The following is a 23,040-nucleotide window of genomic DNA, read 5'->3' on the forward strand; positions in this document are numbered from 1 at the left end:
TTTTTGTACAATAGAAGGAGCCAGAGACACGTCGGCCATCTTTATGTGCAGCTTATGATGCATACATGAATGCACTGTGTAATCTGCAGTTCTAAGCTTGTTTTAAATACAATCATGTCCGGAGGAAAGTAAATGTTAATTTGAGTAGCAAAATGCTAATGCTAACTATTTCTGTAAATGAGAAAATGGATTTTAAATCCTGACCCTCTGTGGACTGGGTCCTTTAAAAAATAGCCAAAAGATCCCAAACTATGAACAACATGGCAGAGGACACACGTGAGGAACAAGCGTGATCTCAGTTTCAGGTGATTTTCAGTTAAAGGCCAGAGAGTAAAATCTACCGTCCATGTGTCAGAGGATAAAACCACAAGTAACAGGACACTAAAGACGCTACACATCTCATGTATAGTAAAATGGTGCCATGGGCCTTTTCTGCTAATGCACTGCAGTTACGTGAAGCTTTCAGCTCTGCTCACGCTCTACGTGCCACAGTCGGTTTGTTTACTGTGCCTTTGTGGAAGCGATGGGATTTAATTGCACTTAAGCACGACACATTTCACCGGCTGCACACAAACACCTGGTCAGATCAATTCATTTTAGTCACCTAACCCATTATGTCCACCTCAGTCATATAAGTCACCTTCTGGCCCGTCAGTGATCTTTGGTGTCACGTGCGCCACATTTATATTTTACCACGTCGAGAGAGTCAAGTGATCTCATTGGCCGATACAATAAAATGACAGACACTCAGAGACAGTAACGAGTTTTTTTGGCGATGATGTGGATAAAATAAGTTAAATGTTGGTTTATATACGAGGAAGAAGAGTTGTGGTTCCCCTGTTATGCTTCTGTCGGCAGTTTCTCTACATCTTGATAGTTTGAAAACAGAAAATAAAAATTTCTGCTGAATGAAAGTAGAGAATTGTTTCTCCAACAGTTCATTCAGCCGCTTTCAATGTCAGGCTTGACTGTGGAGGTGGAAATAAAAGATTTATTGGTTTAAAGGGACAAAAACCCTGGTTCCTCTTGAAGAATGATAAATAGTTCGGTCCGTTAGTTTGAGAATCAAAGATAAGACGGGATTTGATTCGACAAACCTCACAAGTTTAGTTTCTATGCTCCTCATGTAGAACACGCTTCGTTAAGAACCTGAAGTCAGATAAAACTCTTGCTCCTTTAAAACACTCATGTTTGTTTTGGCAAACACACGGAACCTTTTTTTAATCTTTAACTAATTATTTTCTTCTTTTTGATTTTTAAATTCTGTTTTAATGTGCTCTTTACTCTTTTAATTTCAATATTTTTTAAATGATGCTTTGTCTCTGTGAAGCACTAGGAATTGCCTTGTTTATATTGTCTTTTAAATGCAATTTTAATGTCTTTTTAATGTCTTATTTTTAATGTATTTCCATGCCTCTACAAAGCACATTGAATTGCCTTGAGTATGAATGGTGGCCTACGAATAAACCTGCTTCGTCCAGGAGCTGAAAACAGGGACGTCTTTTTAGGGGGGGGGGGGGGGGTCTTCCTTGTACAGGGATAACAAAAGTTTTCTGAGGTAATAAACTACACCAGTGGAAAACCAGGCACACACATGGGCATTTACTCACAGGCAAAAACCACAACATTCACTAGAAGGCTGTCAACAGCAAAGCACAAGATGGTTATTACAGATGCCTTAAAAATAAGATCCATACAACGCAGATCAAACTCTGCCAGCGTATTGTAGTACTTATTAAGTTGTTTATTGTCACAGCCCCTTCAACCGAGGACCATTTATCTCCATTCATCAGATCGAGATGCTCACTGAATGTCTGTATACTCTCAAAAAGCATGGGGACGAGGCCGCGGCTGGAATCCCACGTCAGAGAGAGATCTCTCTGAGCTCATTGGACGCAGAGATTCCTATTCGCTTCAGAGGAGGAGGGCTCTTCAGTGTCAGGGCGAATGAGTGCTGCTAAATCAAGACTTACTCACATTAAGTATTTAACTTCTGGTGATTTTCGTCCATGTACATGAAGTCGCCTGCACAGTGCATGTGGACGTACTGGATCCTGAAGACTTTGATAAGTGTCCAAGGTCAGGGATCAGACGTCCAGGTCCATCTCGGGGCGGACAGACAGCGGGAGGACGTCAGACACGTCCCTGAGCCTGCTGAACCCGTCTGTCCTCCAAGCAGCGACAGACCCACATGGACACCACCTCTGCATTACCGTCGTTATACTGCACGATGAAGGAATGCTCCTAAACAGTGAAGAGAAAGACGCGTGTTAAATCTGTTTTATTAAGAAACAACTGACACTGACACTGTGTCATTGCTGCAGCTCCTCTCTTCATCCTCTGTCTGTAACATTTGGTTGTAGCTCTTGTCTTTAAATAAAAAAAATCAATATAACACACTCGATGAAAGAAACTTTGAAGAAGCATATATGCGTCCTTTAAGGATTAGACTAACTGGACTAACTTTGGCGTTTAATAATTTATTAAGATCAAAATTACAGAATTATATTGAAATACAAAAGGTCTGGTTCATTTACTTAATTTACCAAATAAAAAACAAACTCAGTGAGGTTTAGTTCCGTGAGAATCAACCTCAACTTCCAAGTACTTAGATTAAATTTGTGCTGGAAAAAAAATAAAATCACCTTTTTGTCAATTAATTTAATGAGATTTGTCTTTTTGAGTTAAATCATTTTACCATTTTCAAAGTAAAGAATATGATTCATGTAATATGAACGTAATCTCTATTGGCACTCCATAAATGACCTTCAAAATAAATGTCATCTGTGGCAAAAATGAACGGAAGTAGCAGTAAAACACAAGTAATGAGCTTTCTCTTAAAAACAGAGAAATGTATATTTTAACGGCCATCACAAAATGTTTATACCTATCGTGCAATATTATTTTTATTATCAAACAGATTGGAGCCACAAACATTATTACGCTGCCGTATGACGCGCATTGTTTAGTTTCTTTGTATAATTATTCTAAATCTTGATTCAAGAAATAATAATAAAATACACATAACCTCAACAGGAACATCATTAAACCGCCTTAAATATTAACGACCAACAGATTTTGTTTTAAATGCAGAACGTTTAAGTAATGGCTTATCAGGGCGTTTTGAAGAAATATCTTCGGAGTTTAACGATCGACATGAGTCATAACAGGTCGTAAAAAGGAGCCTAGTGATAAAACGTAGCAGTGGCACTAACTAACTTTGTCCAAATCCAAATAGCAATTTTCTAATAATTTTCCAAGGACTCACAAACAAATACAATCTTAGTTTTTGATTGATTTCGATCGATAGTGCCAACGAAAGGAGCTCCTGAAACCCCACAGCCCGTCTGCTGATTGGTAGCTCATCAAGTTTGTTACCCGCTCGCAGCGTTCACTTGTTACCGCTGCACCACTTAAACAGAGATGTCACATGTGATATCTCAATGACAGCGCTTCCAATCACCAGCCTCATCTGGGGGGGGGGCTTTCCAGAACAGAGCCGGGGGGTCACAGAGGTCACAGAGGTCAGCCAGAGGTGAGAGGGGCGGAGCCTACAAATGAAACAAGTCGACCGAGGCTGACCGTGAATTTTATTTGTGGTGTCTCGATGTCCAATTAGATAAACAAGCCGGCAGCTGGCCGCTTCAAATGAACATGTCAACACTGATTTCAACGATATCGGTGCCTAACAACAAGAGACTGTCACTGTTGTACACGGTTAACAGGAGCTCCGCCCTAAGTGACACATCAGGCACCACAGAGGACTTCATGGACAAAGACTTTTCCCGGGGTGTTGAGGGTCACAATTGGAACAAGAGCCATAAATCGTCCGGGCTGACGCAGTTTATAGGCCGATCTCCGCTCGCACCAGATGTACGGATATTGTTATATTGTGTCAGCCAATCAGCAACAAAAGCCTCAAATACAGAAATGTCAAATATATGAAGTTAGTTTAAGTCACGTCACAGCGGTCCACTTAAATTATGTATTATTATGTCAACTTTCAAATTAATTCAGCTTTTGAAAGGCTTTCAGTCAACTGCAAATGAGCAAACCTTGTGAACACGAAAACCATATCTCACTAACAATAGTGGCATTACCATAGTTTCTACTTGACATAGAAAGTGACTCCAAGGTGAGCAGTGTTGTTGTCAGCTGTTTCTTCTGGGGTCAGACAATGTTAAATACCCCCAAGCACCATGCAAACTGGTGCAGACAATGTAAGATTAGCAACAAAGTAGGACAGACCCAGGACTGACGCTTCACTCCGTCCCTCCTGAGATCCTCCTCGTCTATTTGCGGTTGCACAGAAAAATATGATAAACTGAAGATCGAGTGTATAAAATGAAATCACATGAGGGATTCACAAGTTTTTGTATTATCACGATTCCTTCCTAAAACCCATTGAATTAGCTGGACCACCGTTTGAGTTCTTTGCTCACTGCTGTTACTTCTGATTGTTCACCACACGTGTGTTGTGGTGTATTTGTAAGTTTCAGAGGAAAAACGACATCACGTTCCAGCGTTTTCTAATCCTGCACAAACTGTAGAGATTGCGAAGGACTGGGGGGGAGCCCCATCAATCCTGTTGTCCTTCTAATGGGCAGCTGGGGTTAACACAGTCTGAGGTTAATTACTCTCATATCAGTGTGTGTGTCAGTATGCAAGTGTGGAGTGGACGCTCCTGGGCGCCCCAATGTGCTGAATACCCATCTCATCCATCATTCTTCTTTGCCTCAGTAGAGCGGGAGTGATACAGAAATAAAGAAGGAAGACCGGACTGATATATATATATATATTTTTTTAATTCAGCGCTCCACCTTTGCTCCAGAATTTAACCCTGACAGGCCGGAGAAATCTGCTGGAATTTGACCTGGATGAAGGTGCGTGTCTCATCACACCACACCAGGCATACATGCATATACACATTCATGCCAAGACAACCTGTTTTTGTTGGAAGCAATGTCCCATCTGCTAAATACAATTTACAACTACATGCCAGAACAGTGGGCACCATTAAAGATAAGTTTGTTTGCAGTTTCTGTTTCTGTTTTCATGTCCAACTTCCATAAGTGATAAAAAACTCCTTTAAGTCCTCAGAAAAATCAAAATTTAAGCAAATTTTACCTCCATCTGCTTTTATTTCATGTAATAAAAATGGACTTTGCGTTGACATGATTTTGTCTAAATGAAACTTAATTGTTCTTAGTGAATCAGACATAAAGTCACTAATAACAAGAAGTTCAAAGGTATATTCTGACTAAACATCTGGAATGAAAAGTCCAGATATCGTACCTCTCGGACTATTGAACTCCTTTATAACCAAGCAATATTTACTGTGCCTTCCTTTGTCTTAGGTCACATGTCTACACGACGAGTCAAGTTTTAGAACTCTGAAAGCTGCTAAAACTGAAAATGTATTAAAAATCGAATCATGCATAATGGACTAATAATAAAATGTCCTGCTACTTAAAGTTTGACATGTAAGTGAAAAGTAATAAGCAGAGTAAATAACTGCTCCTTGTTGGGTCACTGACGGTGTTCTGACATTCTGCTGAAGCCGTGTGTGGACAGAGGTGAGACTCATTCAAAAGTTCCATTAATCACCGTCTGGCCACATGAAAATGGGATAATCACCTGAAACCGCTCTGCTCAAATAGAAGCGGCCAGAAAACCCAGGGGAAATTCTACCTAACTCTTTAATTGTTTGAAGCCTTTGAAGGGTCTGTTTAATCGAAGATTAATTTATGCAATTTTAAATAACACTACGTATGATTAATACCCTCAGAAGAAATTAAAAGCAGTTTGAGGCAATTATAACAAGAGACTGGTCATCACCTCATTAGAATAATGTTAGAAGAAATGTGGTGTGTGTGTGTGTGTGTGTGTGTGTGTGTGTGTGTGTGTGTGTGTGTGTGTGTGTGTGTGTGACAGAGAAGAGGGAGAGGAGGTAGATAGAATAACTAGGGCTTTACTGATTTACATGCTAATCACTGGCTCCCTCTGGAAACTGGTTGGACTGGATTGTGTGTGTGTGTGTGTGTGTGTGTGTGTGTGTGTGTGTGTGTGTGTGTGTGTGGGTATTAGTTAATACTTTGGTAGAAATTAGTGCACAGGGAAACTTCTCTTACGGGTATTTTAACTGTGTAATAAACTCACCATTATACTTTTAAGAGATAAGGAGTTTGAGTTACAATATTCATCATTGTCTAAATTTCTCTTACACCTTAAAAACAGAAACCTTGTTTTGATAAATTCAAGGATACTGAATCAATAGAAAATGAATATTTTATGCAAAAAATTGAATTTGTCCAGGATTCAAACATTGAGGGATGTATTTTCGACTCCTGCTATCATTCAAAATGTTGTGACTGAACAGGTGCCCAGCAGCAGCAGGCCCAGGATGTGTGAATGGGGGTTCATGTCAATGAAGACCCAAGGGTGAAATGTGAAAACATTTGGCAACAAAAGTGTTGAGAGAAAAGTTTAGGGGGGGAGGAGGCAGCACGAACCCCCAAAAGCTGCAAGGATACACGAGCATGACTGTGAAAATCCTTTTTGCACATGTAGCGATGTTAACATTAACAAACCAATTCCTCAGACACTAACACTGCTTCCAAAGTTTGAGCCACATGATAACGGCATCACACACAGCAACTCACAAAAAAAACACACGTATAGGTGATTAGATAATAGTTTCTGCCCAGGAGTTGTTAAAGCCAAATACTGAAGCATCATAAAAATATGAACATGATATGAAAGCCATGAAACACAAAGTAAAGCTCAGCACTGTTGAAGAAATCAGCTCAAAAACTGCAAAGAAGTTGGAATGAGTGGTGTTAAGACTAAAATCTATGTTTTCCTTTTACTATTTGTTAAGACTAAAATCTATGTATTCCTCTGAATATTTGTTAAGACTAAAATCTATGTATTCCTTTGAATATTTGTTAAGACTAAAATCTATGTTTTCCTTTTACTATTGGTTAAGACTAAAATCTATGTTTTTCTGAATATGTGTCTGTGAAGATGGCAATGAAACTGAACTCTAAACAAGTGCAGTAGGTTGGACAGGGGTGGGGGATGGGGCCGTTTGGGCTGAATCTGGATAGGTGGGAAAATGTGTGGCCTTCACATAGTGACTGATAGTAGCTGTTGCTGGCTGGTTTTAATCTTGAAGTTGATTGTTGTGTGTGTGTGTGCGTCACATCGCAGTTCAGTCTTGCACCTGTCTGATAATGCCTGTTTGAGAAGACTGTACATCTGTGGCAGACAATACACTGTACTTTAACTTGTTCTCATACCTAACTTACTATATTACAGCATAAACTCCATTAGCTTTATTTCAAAAATCACACATAGATGAATGCACTGTTTTCTTAAAAAACTGTGACATACCCTTAGAAAGAATTCAAGCAGCGGCCACTAGGGTCTGAAGGACAGATAGGAAAGGCGTGGTTTTGTCTAGAAAATGCGCATGCCATACTGAAAGCTCACAAGCTGTCAGCCGATTCAAGGCTTGTTTTAAAACACCAAACCAAACACTGTCAGAATGTGAAGATTTGTGCCAGCTACTGTCAAAGGAGGGACGAAACTGGGAGCGGCTCCTCATCATTGGCGAATTCCAGTGCCTTGAGGCTGGGACCAGCCTGTGCACTAGCCACGTGACTCCCCCTCCTGCTGAAGTTCTACCTATTATTATAAATATTGCACCCACCGTCCGCTCGGGGCGACTCTTGACTTCCCTGGCGGTATTAGGCGGCTTGCGGGTTGTACGTTGAGTGCCCATAGCTATGTAGTAGCTGTTCATTGCTTCTAAATAAATACTTTCTTGAACCAGACCGACTCTACCATCTCTACCTAAGGAAAAAAGAACACGACAACTTTTGGTGACCCCGACGTGATCCTGTAGGGAACTTTTGACCAGAAAGGCCAGAACCCAAAGTCGAGGCCGCTCCGATCGATTCTCTACATACTCACAAGGCGCCAACCTAAAAGGTAAGCAGAAACCTGTTAAAACAAATTCTGCATTAGTTATATAGGCATTGATATAGATTGTGAGTGTGCGGAGAGGAGAAAAGGAGGTAAACTATACCGTTCTGTGTTTTATGGAAGCAATGAGGGGCTATGTAAAATAAACAGAGGTCTGGGACCCTGTGAAAGGTCAGGGACCTTGTGTGGGGTCCGGGACCCTGTCTTGGCTCAGAAGAAACAAGATCAAAGCGAGGTCTAGGACCTGCGCGGGACGGGCGCCACACCCTGTGACGCACGAACCCTTAAAACTAATTCAGATTGGAGAAAAGACAGACGATTCATGCAATAGATTGCATCCGTGCAACCTAATCTGGGATTAGGGTGTGAACTGGAGGAAGGGGCTACCGGCACTGACGAGTGAGGAGCTTAACTAGCCAGACACACCGTTGCTTGAATCGGGCACAAATTAAAAGATGCCGGGACCATAACGTGTTACGAGGACTGACAGATGAAGTAACTGACTAGAATAAAAAGACTGACAGAGACCAAAAAACTGACAACATAAAAAATATAAGATTTAAGAGGTCTGAATGTGTGGGTATTTATTAAATACTAAACAATAGCGATTTGGAGATTGATTAAAGAACTTAAGGTAACTAATATGTGTGGGTAATGGAACTGATCCGAGTAGTCCTAATATGAACTTCATGTAAAGGAACTATGGTGACACAGCACTAAGTTTGATACAAATGTGAATGAAAGTGTGTGTGTGGAAAACGAGTGAGAACCAAATTAGGAGGAGATAACAAGAGGAAGGTCACCCGGCTGACAGAGACAGAATAAATAACGAAATAAGAAAAATAGAGCGAGGTCGCCATCTGGTGAAGGATAAAAGAACATACAACTAGCGGTGTACGCCTGCCACCTGGGGGAGACCAAGGGACATTACAGCTCGGGTTACAACTGGTTTGACAGCATTGGATTGGCTTGTGTTTTTATTTTTAATTTTAATTTTTTTTTTTTTTCCACTAAGAGACAAATGACGACGGGAACTTTTTACAGTTAGAGATACACACCCCTGACATACCAACACGACCAACCCCGACCCACACAGATACACACACATTACAGCAACATGTCACAGCACTAGCATATCACAACACCTCACTCGTCATGGGTTGAAGCACTGCCCTTGGCGCTCATGTCAATAAGAAGTTCATCCAATGGTGTCACCCATCTATCCCCACATGAGCTTCTCACAGGACGGCCCATGCCAGGGCCTCCTCGAGACACTGGTTATGGACCCGGGTTGGATGTATGTCAGGAGAAATTGACTGACTACATGAAAGCTTTAACTAATCTTACTGAAGTTTTGTCTGCAAAGGTCTAGGCGGCTGCTGGACGTTCTGTCGAGACCCCCACGGAGACTCCTGTTCCAGTAAAACCAGGTGATTGGGTGAGGGTCAAAGTTCACAAGAGAAAGTGGCTTGACCCTAGGTGGACAGGACCTTGGGAGGTAACAGAGTGTACCTCACATGCGATCCGAGTAAAAGGAAAAACAGGAGCAATTTGGCACCACCTCACACATTGTGCACCCACTGACCCACCTTCTCGGTCTTTACGAGAAGTAGCTATTGATTTGGCCGGCTCCTCCTCAAAATCTTAAAGTAATACATTGACCACAAAAGGAGGGTCTATCTGTATGTCTTGTCTGGATTATTTCCAAATATAAGCTTGTATACTCTACTTTAAACTCAGCTACGCACCTCAGCATGCACACCATGAATATGTATCAACGGCTACAAGTTGGGCGCCGAGGGGGCACCTGGGGAAACGGACAGATTTTGGCGTGTGCTATACTAATCACTTTTGTGTTTATGGTTCCCTTCATTCTATGGGAGCTGGGCTCCATGTCTCCACAACCACGCTCATCCGATGACAACTTCACCTCTTCCACCCCGACCAACTACACACCCAACCCCCGTCCCACTACAGGTCCAGCTTACCACCGGGCCCGTAGGCAAATATCTATTCTACAAAAAGACCCCTACGAGGCTAAAATTCAGATCATTGCTCATTCAGACCACACCACCGTAGTTTCCTTCGACTTATGTAACGTCATTAGTTGTGGGAAAAATACCCAAGCCTACCAAGGATATGACATTTACCTTTGTGCTCTGCCCGGACACCCCAATGAACTCACTCAAAACCAGTGGTGTGGCAGCTGGAGCCACGTTTTGTGGAACACAGGCCCCAAGGGTTACACCCACAGATACAATGCACAAACCCCCTTAGGACAGCTCCAAAGAAACATCACCATCACCCGGAGGATCACGCCTGCCGGTTTACCCGACAATAGACTCTTAATGACTCTTAAACATCTCCACTATAGCAAATTGACTAAAAGAGCCGCACCAACAGGTCCTTATTATTTGGTTTTAGGAGTAGACATGACAGGAGCTGACCCAATGGGCATCATTAGGGTAGACGTCCGTTCCTCCTCCCCTAGAACTCAGCCTTCCCCTTCCCCGTCTGGTAACTCTACTACTAGCGCCACAAACTCTCCCCCTGAATCCACCTTACCACCACCATCCCCCAGCTCCCCTGATGTACAATATTATGACTCAAATACCGTTGAAGATGAGGTAGAAATAGAGACTGGATACACTGATGAAAACATATGGCTAAAATGGGTCCACTTTACCGCCCGTTCCCAAAACCTCACTAATTGTATAGTCTGCAGTCAGCCCCGGCCCACCTTAACCACCACCCCGGCCCCCCTACTGATAGACTCGGATCGACCCGGTTTTGATTGTATGTATGGCTTACACATGGGAGCCAGTCCCGCCCACTGTTCTACTCTCAGTCAACTCTTTCCCCCGGCGCCAAACAACACGGTGCCCCCTACATTTACTCCAGTAAAGGGAAATTACACGTGTCTGACTAAAAAAGGTAACTCAACTCACAGAGAGATGGGGTCGATACCGTCCCCCTGGTGTTCTAGAACCATCAATGTTACCAACTGGCACAACGCCACACAGCTGGGGTGGGCCCGCAGTGACCTCTTCTGGTACTGTGGAGGAAAACGCTTGAGGAACCGCCTTCCTTCAAAGTGGAAGGGTTCCTGCACACTTGTTCAATTGGCCATGCCCCTGACTATCCTCTCTCCCCGCCCAGAAACACCCACTAGCACCCGTCGACGACGAACTACGCACTTTGACTTAAATAAGGACTCACCCACATACATAGACACCATAGGGTTTCCTCGGGGTGTTCCAGACCAATATAAATTAGTGGATCAAGTTGCAGCGGGATTTGTGTCTATCTGGATATGGGTAACTCCCAACAAAAACGTGGATCGCATTAACTACGTCCATTTCAATTTCCAACGCCTCACCAACCTTACTCGCGACGCCATAACAGGCCTATCCGAACAGCTCGCCCCTACGTCCCTTATGGTCACACAGAACCGAATGGCCCTAGACCTCCTGCTGGCAGAAAAGGGTGGAGTGTGCACTATGATAGGGAGTTCTTGTTGTACATTTATCCCCAGCAATACCGCCCCTGATGGCTCAGTGACCAGGGCTCTCTCCGCCTTACGCACCATGGCACAGGACATGGCCGCAGACTCTGGAATTAACAACCCCCTACAGAATTGGATGAACACTGCATTCGGCAAATGGAAAGGGCTAATTGCATCCTGCCTCCTCTCCCTAGCTATCTTTTCAGCTATCCTAGTCACCTGTGGCTGCTACTGCATCCCTTGCTTTAGGACCTTGCTAAACCGACTCATCACCACGGCGCTGACCAAGGAAACCAAGCCCCCTCCCCCACCCTATCAGTTGCTTTTGTTGAGTGGTGATGATGATGATGAGGGGTTTGCATTGGATGAGATGGAGGTTGGGGAGTTCGTGGATAATCCCCAGTAAGTTGTTCACACCATGAAATGGTGTGAAAGGAGGGATTTGTTAAGACTAAAATCTATGTTTTCCTTTTACTATTTGTTAAGACTAAAATCTATGTTTTCCTTTTACTATTTGTTAAGACTAAAATCTATGTATTCCTCTGAATATTTGTTAAGACTAAAATCTATGTATTCCTTTGAATATTTGTTAAGACTAAAATCTATGTTTTCCTTTTACTATTGGTTAAGACTAAAATCTATGTTTTTCTGAATATGTGTCTGTGAAGATGGCAATGAAACTGAACTCTAAACAAGTGCAGTAGGTTGGACAGGGGTGGGGGATGGGGCCGTTTGGGCTGAATCTGGATAGGTGGGAAAATGTGTGGCCTTCACATAGTGACTGATAGTAGCCGTTGCTGGCTGGTTTTAATCTTGAAGTTGATTGTTGTGTGTGTGTGTGCGTCACATCGCAGTTCAGTCTTGCACCTGTCTGATAATGCCTGTTTGAGAAGACTGTACATCTGTGGCAGACAATACACTGTACTTTAACTTGTTCTCATACCTAACTTACTATATTACAGCATAAACTCCATTAGCTTTATTTCAAAAATCACACATAGATGAATGCACTGTTTTCTTAAAAAACTGTGACATACCCTTAGAAAGAATTCAAGCAGCGGCCACTAGGGTCTGAAGGACAGATAGGAAAGGCGTGGTTTTGTCTAGAAAATGCGCATGCCATACTGAAAGCTCACAAGCTGTCAGCCGATTCAAGGCTTGTTTTAAAACACCAAACCAAACACTGTCAGAATGTGAAGATTTGTGCCAGCTACTGTCAAAGGAGGGACGAAACTGGGAGTGGCTCCTCATCATTGGCGAATTCCAGTGCCTTGAGGCTGGGACCAGCCTGTGCACTAGCCACGTGACTCCCCCTCCTGCTGAAGTTCTACCTATTATTATAAATATTGCACCCACCGTCCGCTCGGGGCGACTCTTGACTTCCCTGGCGGTATTAGGCGGCTTGCGGGTTGTACGTTGAGTGCCCATAGCTATGTAGTAGCTGTTCATTGCTTCTAAATAAATACTTTCTTGAACCAGACCGACTCTACCATCTCTACCTAAGGAAAAAAGAACATGACAGTGGCTCAATCTAAATTAGTTAACTACTATTATTATTATCAACATCATCATTAACTGGTGATGCCATTATTAATAACATTGAGACATTGATGAATATCACTGTTATTAACAGAGTTTAAATGTTACGGTTACGCAACTGGTCCAGGTCTCTCCACCTCTCCTCTCCTCCCCATTTTTCTCCACTCACCCCAAACTGGTCGAGGCAGATGGCCGCCCACATGGAGCCCGGTTCTGGTCAAGGTTTCTTTCTGTTAAAATTTTGTTTTCACCAAAGAGCTTCCTTGTTGTGGGAACTGTTGAGTTTCTCTATAATGTTGTAAAGTCTCGACCTTACTCTATAAAACGCCTTGAGATATGGTATTCAAATAAAGTGTTAAGTGGACATGTCATGATGACTGAATGAAAAACAAGGAGATAATTAAAAGTAAGAGCAAACTAATAAAAAGAGTGTATTATTAGGGTGAGTGGTTACTATGTTGATTTGGTTAATGACAGATATTAACTAGTGAGAATTTGTTAGTAACACACATCCACAGTTTATGATACTGGCTCTATCAGTGGTCAAATTGTGTGTGTGTGTGTGTGTGTGTGTGTGTGTGTGTGTGTGTGTGTGTGTGTGTGTGTGTGTGTGTGTGTGTGTGTGTGTCAGAGACAGGAGGGCTTCCTTTGTGAAAAACCGAGGGACTCATCTGGTGTCTCCAGGGTTGAAAAGGGGGCGAGGGAATTTGTGCGCGTGTCTGCGTGTGTGCGTATGAATAGAAAAGCAGAATAGGAGCGCTGCATTGACAAGGGTGCTAAAAGGCTGTTTGAAGGCTGCTGGCTGGGGTGCGAGGGATGACGAGGGGGGGGGGGAATGAAATGTCCATCAAATCCCAATCAAAGAATATCAGGGCGGGGGGGCCATCACTGTTGTTGTTCTTCTTCTCTCGTACATAAATCAACAGAACATGAAAACATGTATAAAATGTTTGCTTCAACAAATTAACAAATATGAGGCTAAATGTAAAAAAAACTATTTTCTCTCCTTCTTGTCTTAAAGCTTAATAAATAAGCCGACGAAGCTGCACACGGTCGGCTGTGTATTGATGGAAAAGGGGGAGGAGAGAGACAGCCTGTTTAGAACCAAAAGCAAGAAACCTCAGACAGGATGGGTCATCACCAAATACCTGCAGCTAACGTCCTGGGAGCGGGCCAATGGAAAGTCTCCTCGGCTCACCCACGTCATTAGCTTATGATGACAGGATAGGGTGTCCCACAATGAAAGATGCATTAGTAAAAGGAGAGAAAAACACACTCACTTTCCTCTCTGATGGCTCATCATGCGATTCTTTAGAGAAGAGGGGACTTAGAAGAAATGGGAGAAAAGATCCTCTGCTGATACAGGAGAAGCACTGAGATTGATACGCTCCAGACGGGGCTCGCTTAGAGATTTCTTCTTGATTAATTAGAGTCCAACAAACTGACAAACGGATTATGAGTCATGGTGTAAACCAACCGGCCTCAGATCAACTCTTCCACTGGTGTTGTGGTTTTTTTGCTGAGGTATCAAATAACAAACAGCTGATTTGCTTGACGGATCACAATGAAAATTATATGACCAAACATTGTGACATTATTAAGTCCATTCAAAGTGGCTGATATATTTTTTAGAGCTTAAGAGACACTAACAACTAAAAATGTAAGAAATAATTTATAATTTGTCCTCATTTTTTAACTCTGCCATGGAGGTTGTTTTTGTCTGTTAGCATAATAACGCAAAAACTACTTGACGGATTACCACACAACCTGGTGGACGGATGCGGTATGGGTCAAGAGAGAACCTGTTAAATTTTGGTGTGGATCTGGATCGAATGCGGGATTTTCCCCCCCACTTGGGGTATAGGGTATCTTTCAACGTTTTCTTTGATTTGGCCTAAAACAATTCATAGATCTTGATGAAAGATATCAGGCATGTTTACAGGACTGTTATTTACGTGTGTGTACAATGTGGTGCAGATCCGAATAAATATCTGCATCTAGTAAATATAAATGTGGCTTCATAAGGGAAGTGTTGTGCGTTGGTGGGGGTATTCGCTCTCTGAGTGCCCGTCTGCTGATACAGTAACAGTTATTCAACGACGTCAGTGCTGTCTAGTCATTGTCTCGTCTCAGTCGTGGAAAAAAAAGAAAAGGTCGTTGACGAACATATTTAGTCGCTGTCTTTGTTAAAAAATTCAACACTAGTTGTAACAGACTGCGTCAAGCTTCAGGGACAGAACCCATCAAGAGCAGGCACGCAATCAAACAGCAGCCCTTTAAAGAACGTCTAATAGGCTCAAATCCCAGTGACAATAACAACATCAATAAAAGCTATACCAGTGATTAGAGAAACCACATGCTGAAACCTGATGAGCAAACTAGAGCTACCGGTCGAATTTGTATGGTCATAAAATCACATTATTTGCTCAGTGTGTACACTTGTGTGTGATTTCCCGCATTACCTACCGGGAGAAATGAGTTGCACAGATAAAAACTGAGAGCAAATGGTCGCACTTTCTGTACAGCCGACGAAGAGGGGGAAAGGGGAGCTGTGGCAAGGTGCATTAACATACAGATAGAATAGGTAAAGAGTTTTAATGTACTTGGGAGGCTGGGGGAATGGGGAGGAAAGAGGGAATAAGGAGGAGGAGGAGCGAGAAAGACAATCAGCAGGCTGGTGCCACCGAGGCAGGCATCCATGACCTTATATTTCAGTTCATCACGGGCAAAGGAAGAAATGAAAGGCCTACAGGAGGACAAAAATATAGGTAAAGGAAAGACGAGAGGGGTCGAGGAAAGGAGGGAGTCAAAAAAAGACAAGAGAGAACAGTGAGAATTTGAAAAAGAGCACAGAGATCGCAACGAATACGAATAAATTGGGGCAGAGGAGGAATGTGGACGACAGAGCTGAAAATGTCACCGTGTGAGTTACGTTCACCTGAAGCATTTAAAAACTAGAAAGATTGAAATACAGCGTGTATGGTTGAAAAATACTTTGTATATAGTGATGAAAAGAGATGCGTTGTAAGAACACTGATGCTTTCCAACAAAATTGAAGAAGAAACGTCCAAAATACCCAGAGTCGATACTTTGGGAGAAGAAAAGAAGAAAAACTCCTTGTTCATCTAAGCAACAAATATTCTTTGCGGGTTGTGTGTAGATGTTGTGTACTCGTACATCCGTGGAGACAGAATCATTCAATTTACCAGATCTTTCAACTGGTATGTTCTGTCAAGTGTCTAGACGATGGATATAAATCCAATAAAAAAATTGTCATGCACAGAAACCTTGCACGCGGAGTCCTATGCATTTTATTATTCTATCTACTCCAAAGATTTGCAGTGGGAGATAAAATGAAGACAAGCATTGAGGTTCTCCCTCTTCTTGAGAAAAGAAAAAGAAACTATGACAAACAGATTTCCAGATATCCGTGGTCCAGTTTGATAAACTACAAAGAGCAAATTTCTGTTATCCAAGACACATCAAAATTGAACCTTCTCCTTTTTTTTGCATAGAATATGTATTTACAGAGTAACAATGCTGCAGTGAAGTAGAACTGGATAACTGGGTTTACAGGGGGGTCCTGGATGATAAAATGTGCTCATATAAACAGATGATAAATTGGCTATTCATTGGTGGAGGTCTGATATTGTCTGATAAGTATTGGTAATAGGAGTTTGATGTAACCCTTGTCCTTGCATTATTGTGGGTTTGAATTAAGAACTGCTTGTGAAACCAAGTATTGAAGGACGAAAGAAATCACAAGAACACACTGTGGAAAAGAGCTTCTAGTTCAGGCTCATCAAATATGATTGTATTCTTGTTCAAGGTATGAGGATAAGAGCAGTAAAGACACTTTGCCTCAAACTTAATAATGCCGGCTAATTTGAATTTGAGGATGTGAGTTTGAGGTCCTGCTGGAGATGTCAGGGCCACATCTGAGGAGACACAGGAACAAACCAGGATCCTGTTGATCCACAGCAGCGTCTCTGCTAAGTTGTTGTGTAGCCAAAACTACACTAGTGTACAGTGATTGGTTGATGCTTTTATGAATTAATTGCAAAAATAAAAGCCCCAGTATGTAAAGAGAATAAGAAAGAGTCAAACTATCAAGATCCTCTGCACGACAATAAAGTGCCAGATTCAGTATTTATGATTATTTAAGTAAAAAGTGTCACAAACTAGAAAGGTACTCATAGCAGTCACCTTACGAAACCACAATTAAAATCACTTGATCCATATTTTTTATTTGGATCTGCACCAAAATGCCCACACACATAAATACCAGTACCTTAAACATGCCTCTACTTTTTAAAATCAAGATCCATGAGTTATTCTCTGAGAAATAAATAAAAAATGTTGAGAATATCACAATGTTAAAGAAAGTGACGGAAAATTCCTGGAACCGGCCCCTGATCTGGAACTGCAACAAAATTTTACAGGTTCTTTCACAACTCATACCACATCCTTCCACCAGGTTTAGTTAGCAATCAACTGATATATAACAGACAGACAAACAAACCGGTAACAATGGAAGTTGTGGTAAAATAAAGGTGAACAAGTTACATAAAATTGAGCAGCAACTTCCTCAAAAACAGTCCCGCGTGGTCTCGCCCTGAAGAGAACCACTTTTGTCCAAAGGCAAGAATTCCCAATGAGTGTCTCGACAACGTTTCCCTTCACTCCTCCTTTCTGGTGTGAAACTGAGAACATACAATCTGTTAGCAGCTCTGCATTTACACCCCCCAGCCCCGCAACACACCCCTTCACCCGTCCGCTCTCTGTGGACCCGACAGTCGCTGTCCTTGGCGCTGACACAGAAAACCGAGCATGTCGCAACTCTTAAAAGGCCGTTGGTGCAAACTGCTGTGGTCGAATGTGTTAATGCTACAACGGTAAAAACTGGGAAAAAAAATCAGAGTCCACATTGGAAGGTTTGGCTTCTCCTGACAGGGAGAGCTGGAACTTAGAGGAGTGCATTGACCAAGCTCAACTAGCTCAACTCAATCAGAGTCACAGAACCGATGGCCTTCACACTAACATTCAGAGGAGAACAGCACCAACAATCACAACTGCTTCATTCTCTCTCAGCAGTCGTCCTTTTTCCCTCAAATGTGATTTGTATTTTTTGATTTTCTTTTCTTTTTGAGTTTCACTGTCCAAAATACTGCAATGTGTGCAATTTGCCACTTGACTATTTTCACATTCATCTGCCGAATGGATCAGGTATCCCTTTTGTTTCATTTAGCTGTTTACGCAGCAGCACCACAGTTTGGAGGCAATGACAGTGCAATATGGAAGACACCTGAATATTTTACAGTATAAATACACCAGTTTAAAACAGTGTAGGACAAATGGTATAATTGTATGGCATAATAAAAACCACAAGTTTACGGTTTGTTCACATCAAAGTTTAAATATCTTTTCAAAGGCCTACTGTACCAATTGTATGGAGGAAAACAATTTAAAACTCTTGACCTTATGCCTGATTATATGACCTGAATAATTATTTTTGTGCTTCAGATCTTTACATGTTAGAAACCAGACTCAAAGAAATGTCCCTGAATGTATTTCACCTACTGTCTGTATTGTATTATCTTTTGTTTCGTAAAATTGGTCCTCTTTGATTGCATTTATTTTCACAATTTAAAATTAAAATTGATTCATCTGCGTAAATACAGTATTCAGAACCTTTGATTATCGTGTGACTTTTTTATTGGACATGAACCTTTACAGCATCTTTTGAGTTTAAAGTTGTTGAATCATCCTGTGACACCTGCAGCAGTACAAGCTCTTCAGGAGATGGATGGATAGATTTATCATTTATTTCCACTCACTTAAACATTTCAATATCTCCTGTTTTAATTTTAAGGAAGCATGATACATACATAAAAACTATGTAAACAATTATTTATTTAAGATTAATTTTGTTGATATAACTTTAATTTGAGCAAACTTGTGTGTAACCAACTGAAGTAATTTTTTAAGTGTATGTATAATCAAAAGGTGAAGATTCTGTATAATGAATGTAAAACTGAATACATGTAGAAAAAAAACAGTGCTGGTCTCTATAATTCTAATTTACAGATGAGACATGAGGTCACGTAAATGACAGTAAACCTTGAAGATTTTGACAGTGAAATAAAAAAAAAAATTTAAGTTATGCGCAGCATGAATGTTAACTGAAGCTTCGACAAACCCCCCCACAAAAACGCACAGCCACTAGCCCAAACCCAATTCTAGCTAAACCTGATAACTGAGTCAAAACTCAAAATTTGAAGAAGATAACCAGCCAAAATGTCCTCACTGTGTTTATAAACTAGCTCTAGCTTATAAAAAGCTCTTGATAGTTGATATCTTGGGCATTTATCCACACACACACACACACACACACACACACACACACACACACACACACACACACACACACACACACACACACACACACACACACACACACACACACACACACACACACACACACACTTTCCTTTTGTCCCTTGCTCAAAATTTCATTAGGCTATAAAACTTAATTTGCTAAGATAGAATTATGTGACTCTTGTGCAGCAGCTAGGCCTGATTCATTCAGTTCAGCTCCCATGCAGTGAATTAAAGGAATTGTTACTGAAGTGGATCTTAATCCTGTCTCAAGGTTTCTAGCTGCCCTCTCTCTGACATCTTTCATAGGTAGCAAGAAGTTCATCGCTGTTGTTTCCACACAGAAATGACAACTTGGGGGGGGTGTCCTTGACCCACAACAACCCAATTATTGCGCCAAACACAACAGTATCTTCCAAAACTACAGAGATAATAAAATTATGTTGAATTGAATGTACACAGTTATTCAAAACTTATATTTTGTGGTCCTTGGAACTATTTAATGGAAGGCTTGGTTTAACTTGCCATGAGGTTGTTGGGGGCAGGCCTCTCTTTGGGTTGCCGCCGCATACTGAAAAAAGAGATACAAGCAGTTTATATCCAGCCACAATTCAAACTGTGTTTGTAAGAGACCAAGACATGTTTTTGTTCTTTCATTTTAACAGCATAAATGTTCAAGAGGAGGAATGAAACAAAACTATTCATTCCACAGAAACTGAAAACAGTTTCATAGACAAAAACCACATCAGCCTAAAAACACAGTACCTTTATTTCAAATGAAATCAATTAATTACTCATTCTAAGTTCAATTCATATTTCCTATTACTCAGAATACGACAACTGGGGCAGTTGATTTATTATGTGTTTGTTTCTGTGAGTGTCCTCCACGGTGTGTATACACAATATGTCAAAACAACCCACACTGGGGACTTGTCTGCAGTCATGTTACTGGTTTATGTACGACAATGAATGGGCCATGACCCTGGAAGAATAGCCGGGAGAACCTGGTGCTGGTCCTGCACCAATGCAGAGCAGGTCACCTGTACCTCAGTCTGTCCTGAGAGAGAGGTGGGCTGTTTAAGTAAATAAGGGTGGCATGGGGGTTAAACAACAGCTGGTATAACCAGCTAGAGAGTACTGAGCGTGCACGCACACACAAACACACACACAGCTTGCATTTGGTTGGAGTGTGTCTGCAGATGTCTGTGTAACTGTAAAGGTTACAATACAGAGGCTAATGAATCAGAGGCAAACCCAGTGTAAACATTGTTTTTGTCCTGTTGCATTAGATAAATCAATCACTCCTCTTTTCAGCTTTTTATTCAATATCAGCTGCACTGAATGCCCCAGCTAAAACCATTAAATCCACAATGCATCGACGCACACAAGCAAATGCACTTTAATCTCATTGTATACCCTTATACCTTTGATTCATCTACAATAATACTTTAGCTCATGTTAAATGCAGCTTGTGGTCTTTGTAATTGTTCAGTCTGGCTCTGTGGGGCTCAGAACGTTGACCGTGGCAAACATATTAAGCTGCTGCAAAGTAGGATCGCAAACAAATGCACCACACAGTCAATAATCACTGAACACAGACAAAATTACATTTAAAAGTGGAAGGCATTAATTAAAACCATTTCCGTCTATCTGGATAAAAATGTATTAAACAGTGACAAAGACGGCTCACCACTGAGTGATGAAGTGAACAAACTTTTCACTGAACTGGTCAACGGGAAGAACCGGAGGATCCTGTGAAGAGGAATAAAACATCTTTACACAATTTTCATTTTCACATGGAATGATGATAACATGGTACAGTGCCATTTAAATCATTAGTTAGAGGTTTCAGTGTTTAACAAACTTCACATATCTTGCAATTGGTCGGAAACTGAACTGGTGACTCTAATTTTGATGTTTGTGGTTGTTCTGCTCTGCTCAAACAACAAGAGTCATTTTTCCCTGTTCACAGTGGTTTCTGTTTGGATTCGACTGTAATAAGCTGGAAAGGAGCCATGGTCCTAATATGCACATTAAACAAATTTAATCTTTGTTGATCTCAAAAACACGACAGCTCTTAGATAAAAGATGAAACCAAACAGCCAAAGCATAAATATTCACAGTTTGACTTAATTTAAAAGAAAATAGAGGATAAATTGTGACAAAACTCACATGCACATATCATTTCAGGAGGATGGTGATGTCTGAAAATTGCTGCCAAAATAAACTAATTTGCGCTGTTTGTGTTTACGTGTGTGTTGTCATGCTTGCTACATCTTGTCAATGGAGGGTCTATGAACCGTGTCATGTACAACAGCTGTGCCAGACTGACCCTCACCTCATTAGTCCGTCCATTTCCCTCCTCTCACTCCGCTCGTTTCCCTCCTTACCTCTGCCGGTGTCAAAAGTTCTAGCTTTTATAATTTAACTGTATCCCTGCAGACAAAATGCTGACCAATGCGTAGCGATAGCAACATTAAATAAAAATCTGGATTCTCTCCCTTTGTTTCTATCCCAATAAATAACAGCAAAACTGTTTCTAGTTCCCAATTATTTATTTTCATAAAGAAATGTTTTCATTTTACATATTTATTGAAAAATTGTGGTACTAAGAAAGTATGATTTTATAAAGGTATCATTCTATAAGATTTTCCTGTTGTTTTTATATATAGATTTATATATATTCATATCCAAACATGTGAAAATAAACTGGCTCATTCCTTACAAATGAGAAAACTAGCATTAAGTAAAATATAACAACTCTGGATTATGAACAGACATTTCTTCCACAACTTTGCAAAGCAGCAAGATTTCATGCGAGTCAGTGGCTGAACTACTGAACCACAAAGGTTCGTACCAATCATTGTACAATGAGGGAACAACTACCAGCAGCCATGTGGGCGTGTCTGAGGTGTGATGACTCACTGTAAAAGACATCAATGATGGCTACTAAGGAGGTTAGCACAGACGCTACCATAGCATCAGTAGTGGATTGTATTGAAAGAAGAGCAAAGAACGGCACTTGGTTTTTCTTGATAGATGAGATGTTTTTGCAGTTTTATCGACTGGCGTTAGCAGCCATTATAGATGGTGATGGACAGATGGCTCATCCAATCACCTGCCAAGTTGTTTTTGAAAGCACCTGCCTCTTTCCAAATTAAATCTTCACAGATGGTCCAGTGTAACAAACCATCTGGCGCGTCAGGTCACATCTTCCTACATAGAACCCTGACTGATGAAATGTAACGTATTGCATTCCTACACACCCGCATGTGCACAACACACTGATGTTTACCTCAGATACAAAAGGTGCTACCTGACAAGTTCAGAAGTGGGTAGGACGATAGAAGGAGTGAGAGCTACATGACTTAAAATCCGCACAGCAGTGACATCCAATCATATATATATATAAAACAAAGACACGAACTACTCAGACATGAATAAAAACCTTAAAGACTGGGCCCCACAACCAGGCCTTTTATTCAAATTCAGGGAATTAAACCTCTTTACACGTGAAGCCCCTGCTGTGCCATTAAAAACACCTCTGGGCAGTGTTTGCCATTCCTTAATGCTCTGATCGGCAGGTTCCCGCAAAGCATGACGCATGAACCCATTTAAATTAACAAAGG

At 41.3% G+C, this 23,040-nt stretch overlaps 1 protein-coding gene across 2 annotated transcripts in view; it reads right to left on the bottom strand.

Annotated features, from left to right (window-relative positions):
* Positions 1-1,369: 1,369 nt before the first annotated feature.
* map2k5 (mitogen-activated protein kinase kinase 5) overlaps positions 1,370-23,040 on the bottom strand; it is a 55,058-nt gene continuing 33,387 nt past the window's right edge. Inside the window, exons 20-22 of one of the 2 annotated variants that reach the window (XM_034576465.1) lie at positions 21,102-21,163; positions 19,937-19,982; positions 1,370-2,244 (exon numbers count right to left, since the gene is read on the bottom strand). In XM_034576465.1, coding sequence (XP_034432356.1) covers positions 2,134-2,244; positions 19,937-19,982; positions 21,102-21,163 — 219 coding nt within the window. In that variant the 3' untranslated portion in view covers positions 1,370-2,133. Of the gene's footprint in view, positions 2,245-15,118; positions 15,780-19,936; positions 19,983-21,101; positions 21,164-23,040 lie in introns of those variants that run through there. The other variant, XM_034576473.1, reaches the window with a different exon arrangement.

The sequence above is a fragment of the Hippoglossus hippoglossus genome, chromosome 3 (assembly GCF_009819705.1).
Source record: "Hippoglossus hippoglossus isolate fHipHip1 chromosome 3, fHipHip1.pri, whole genome shotgun sequence".
NCBI classification, from domain to species: Eukaryota; Metazoa; Chordata; class Actinopteri; order Pleuronectiformes; family Pleuronectidae; genus Hippoglossus; species Hippoglossus hippoglossus.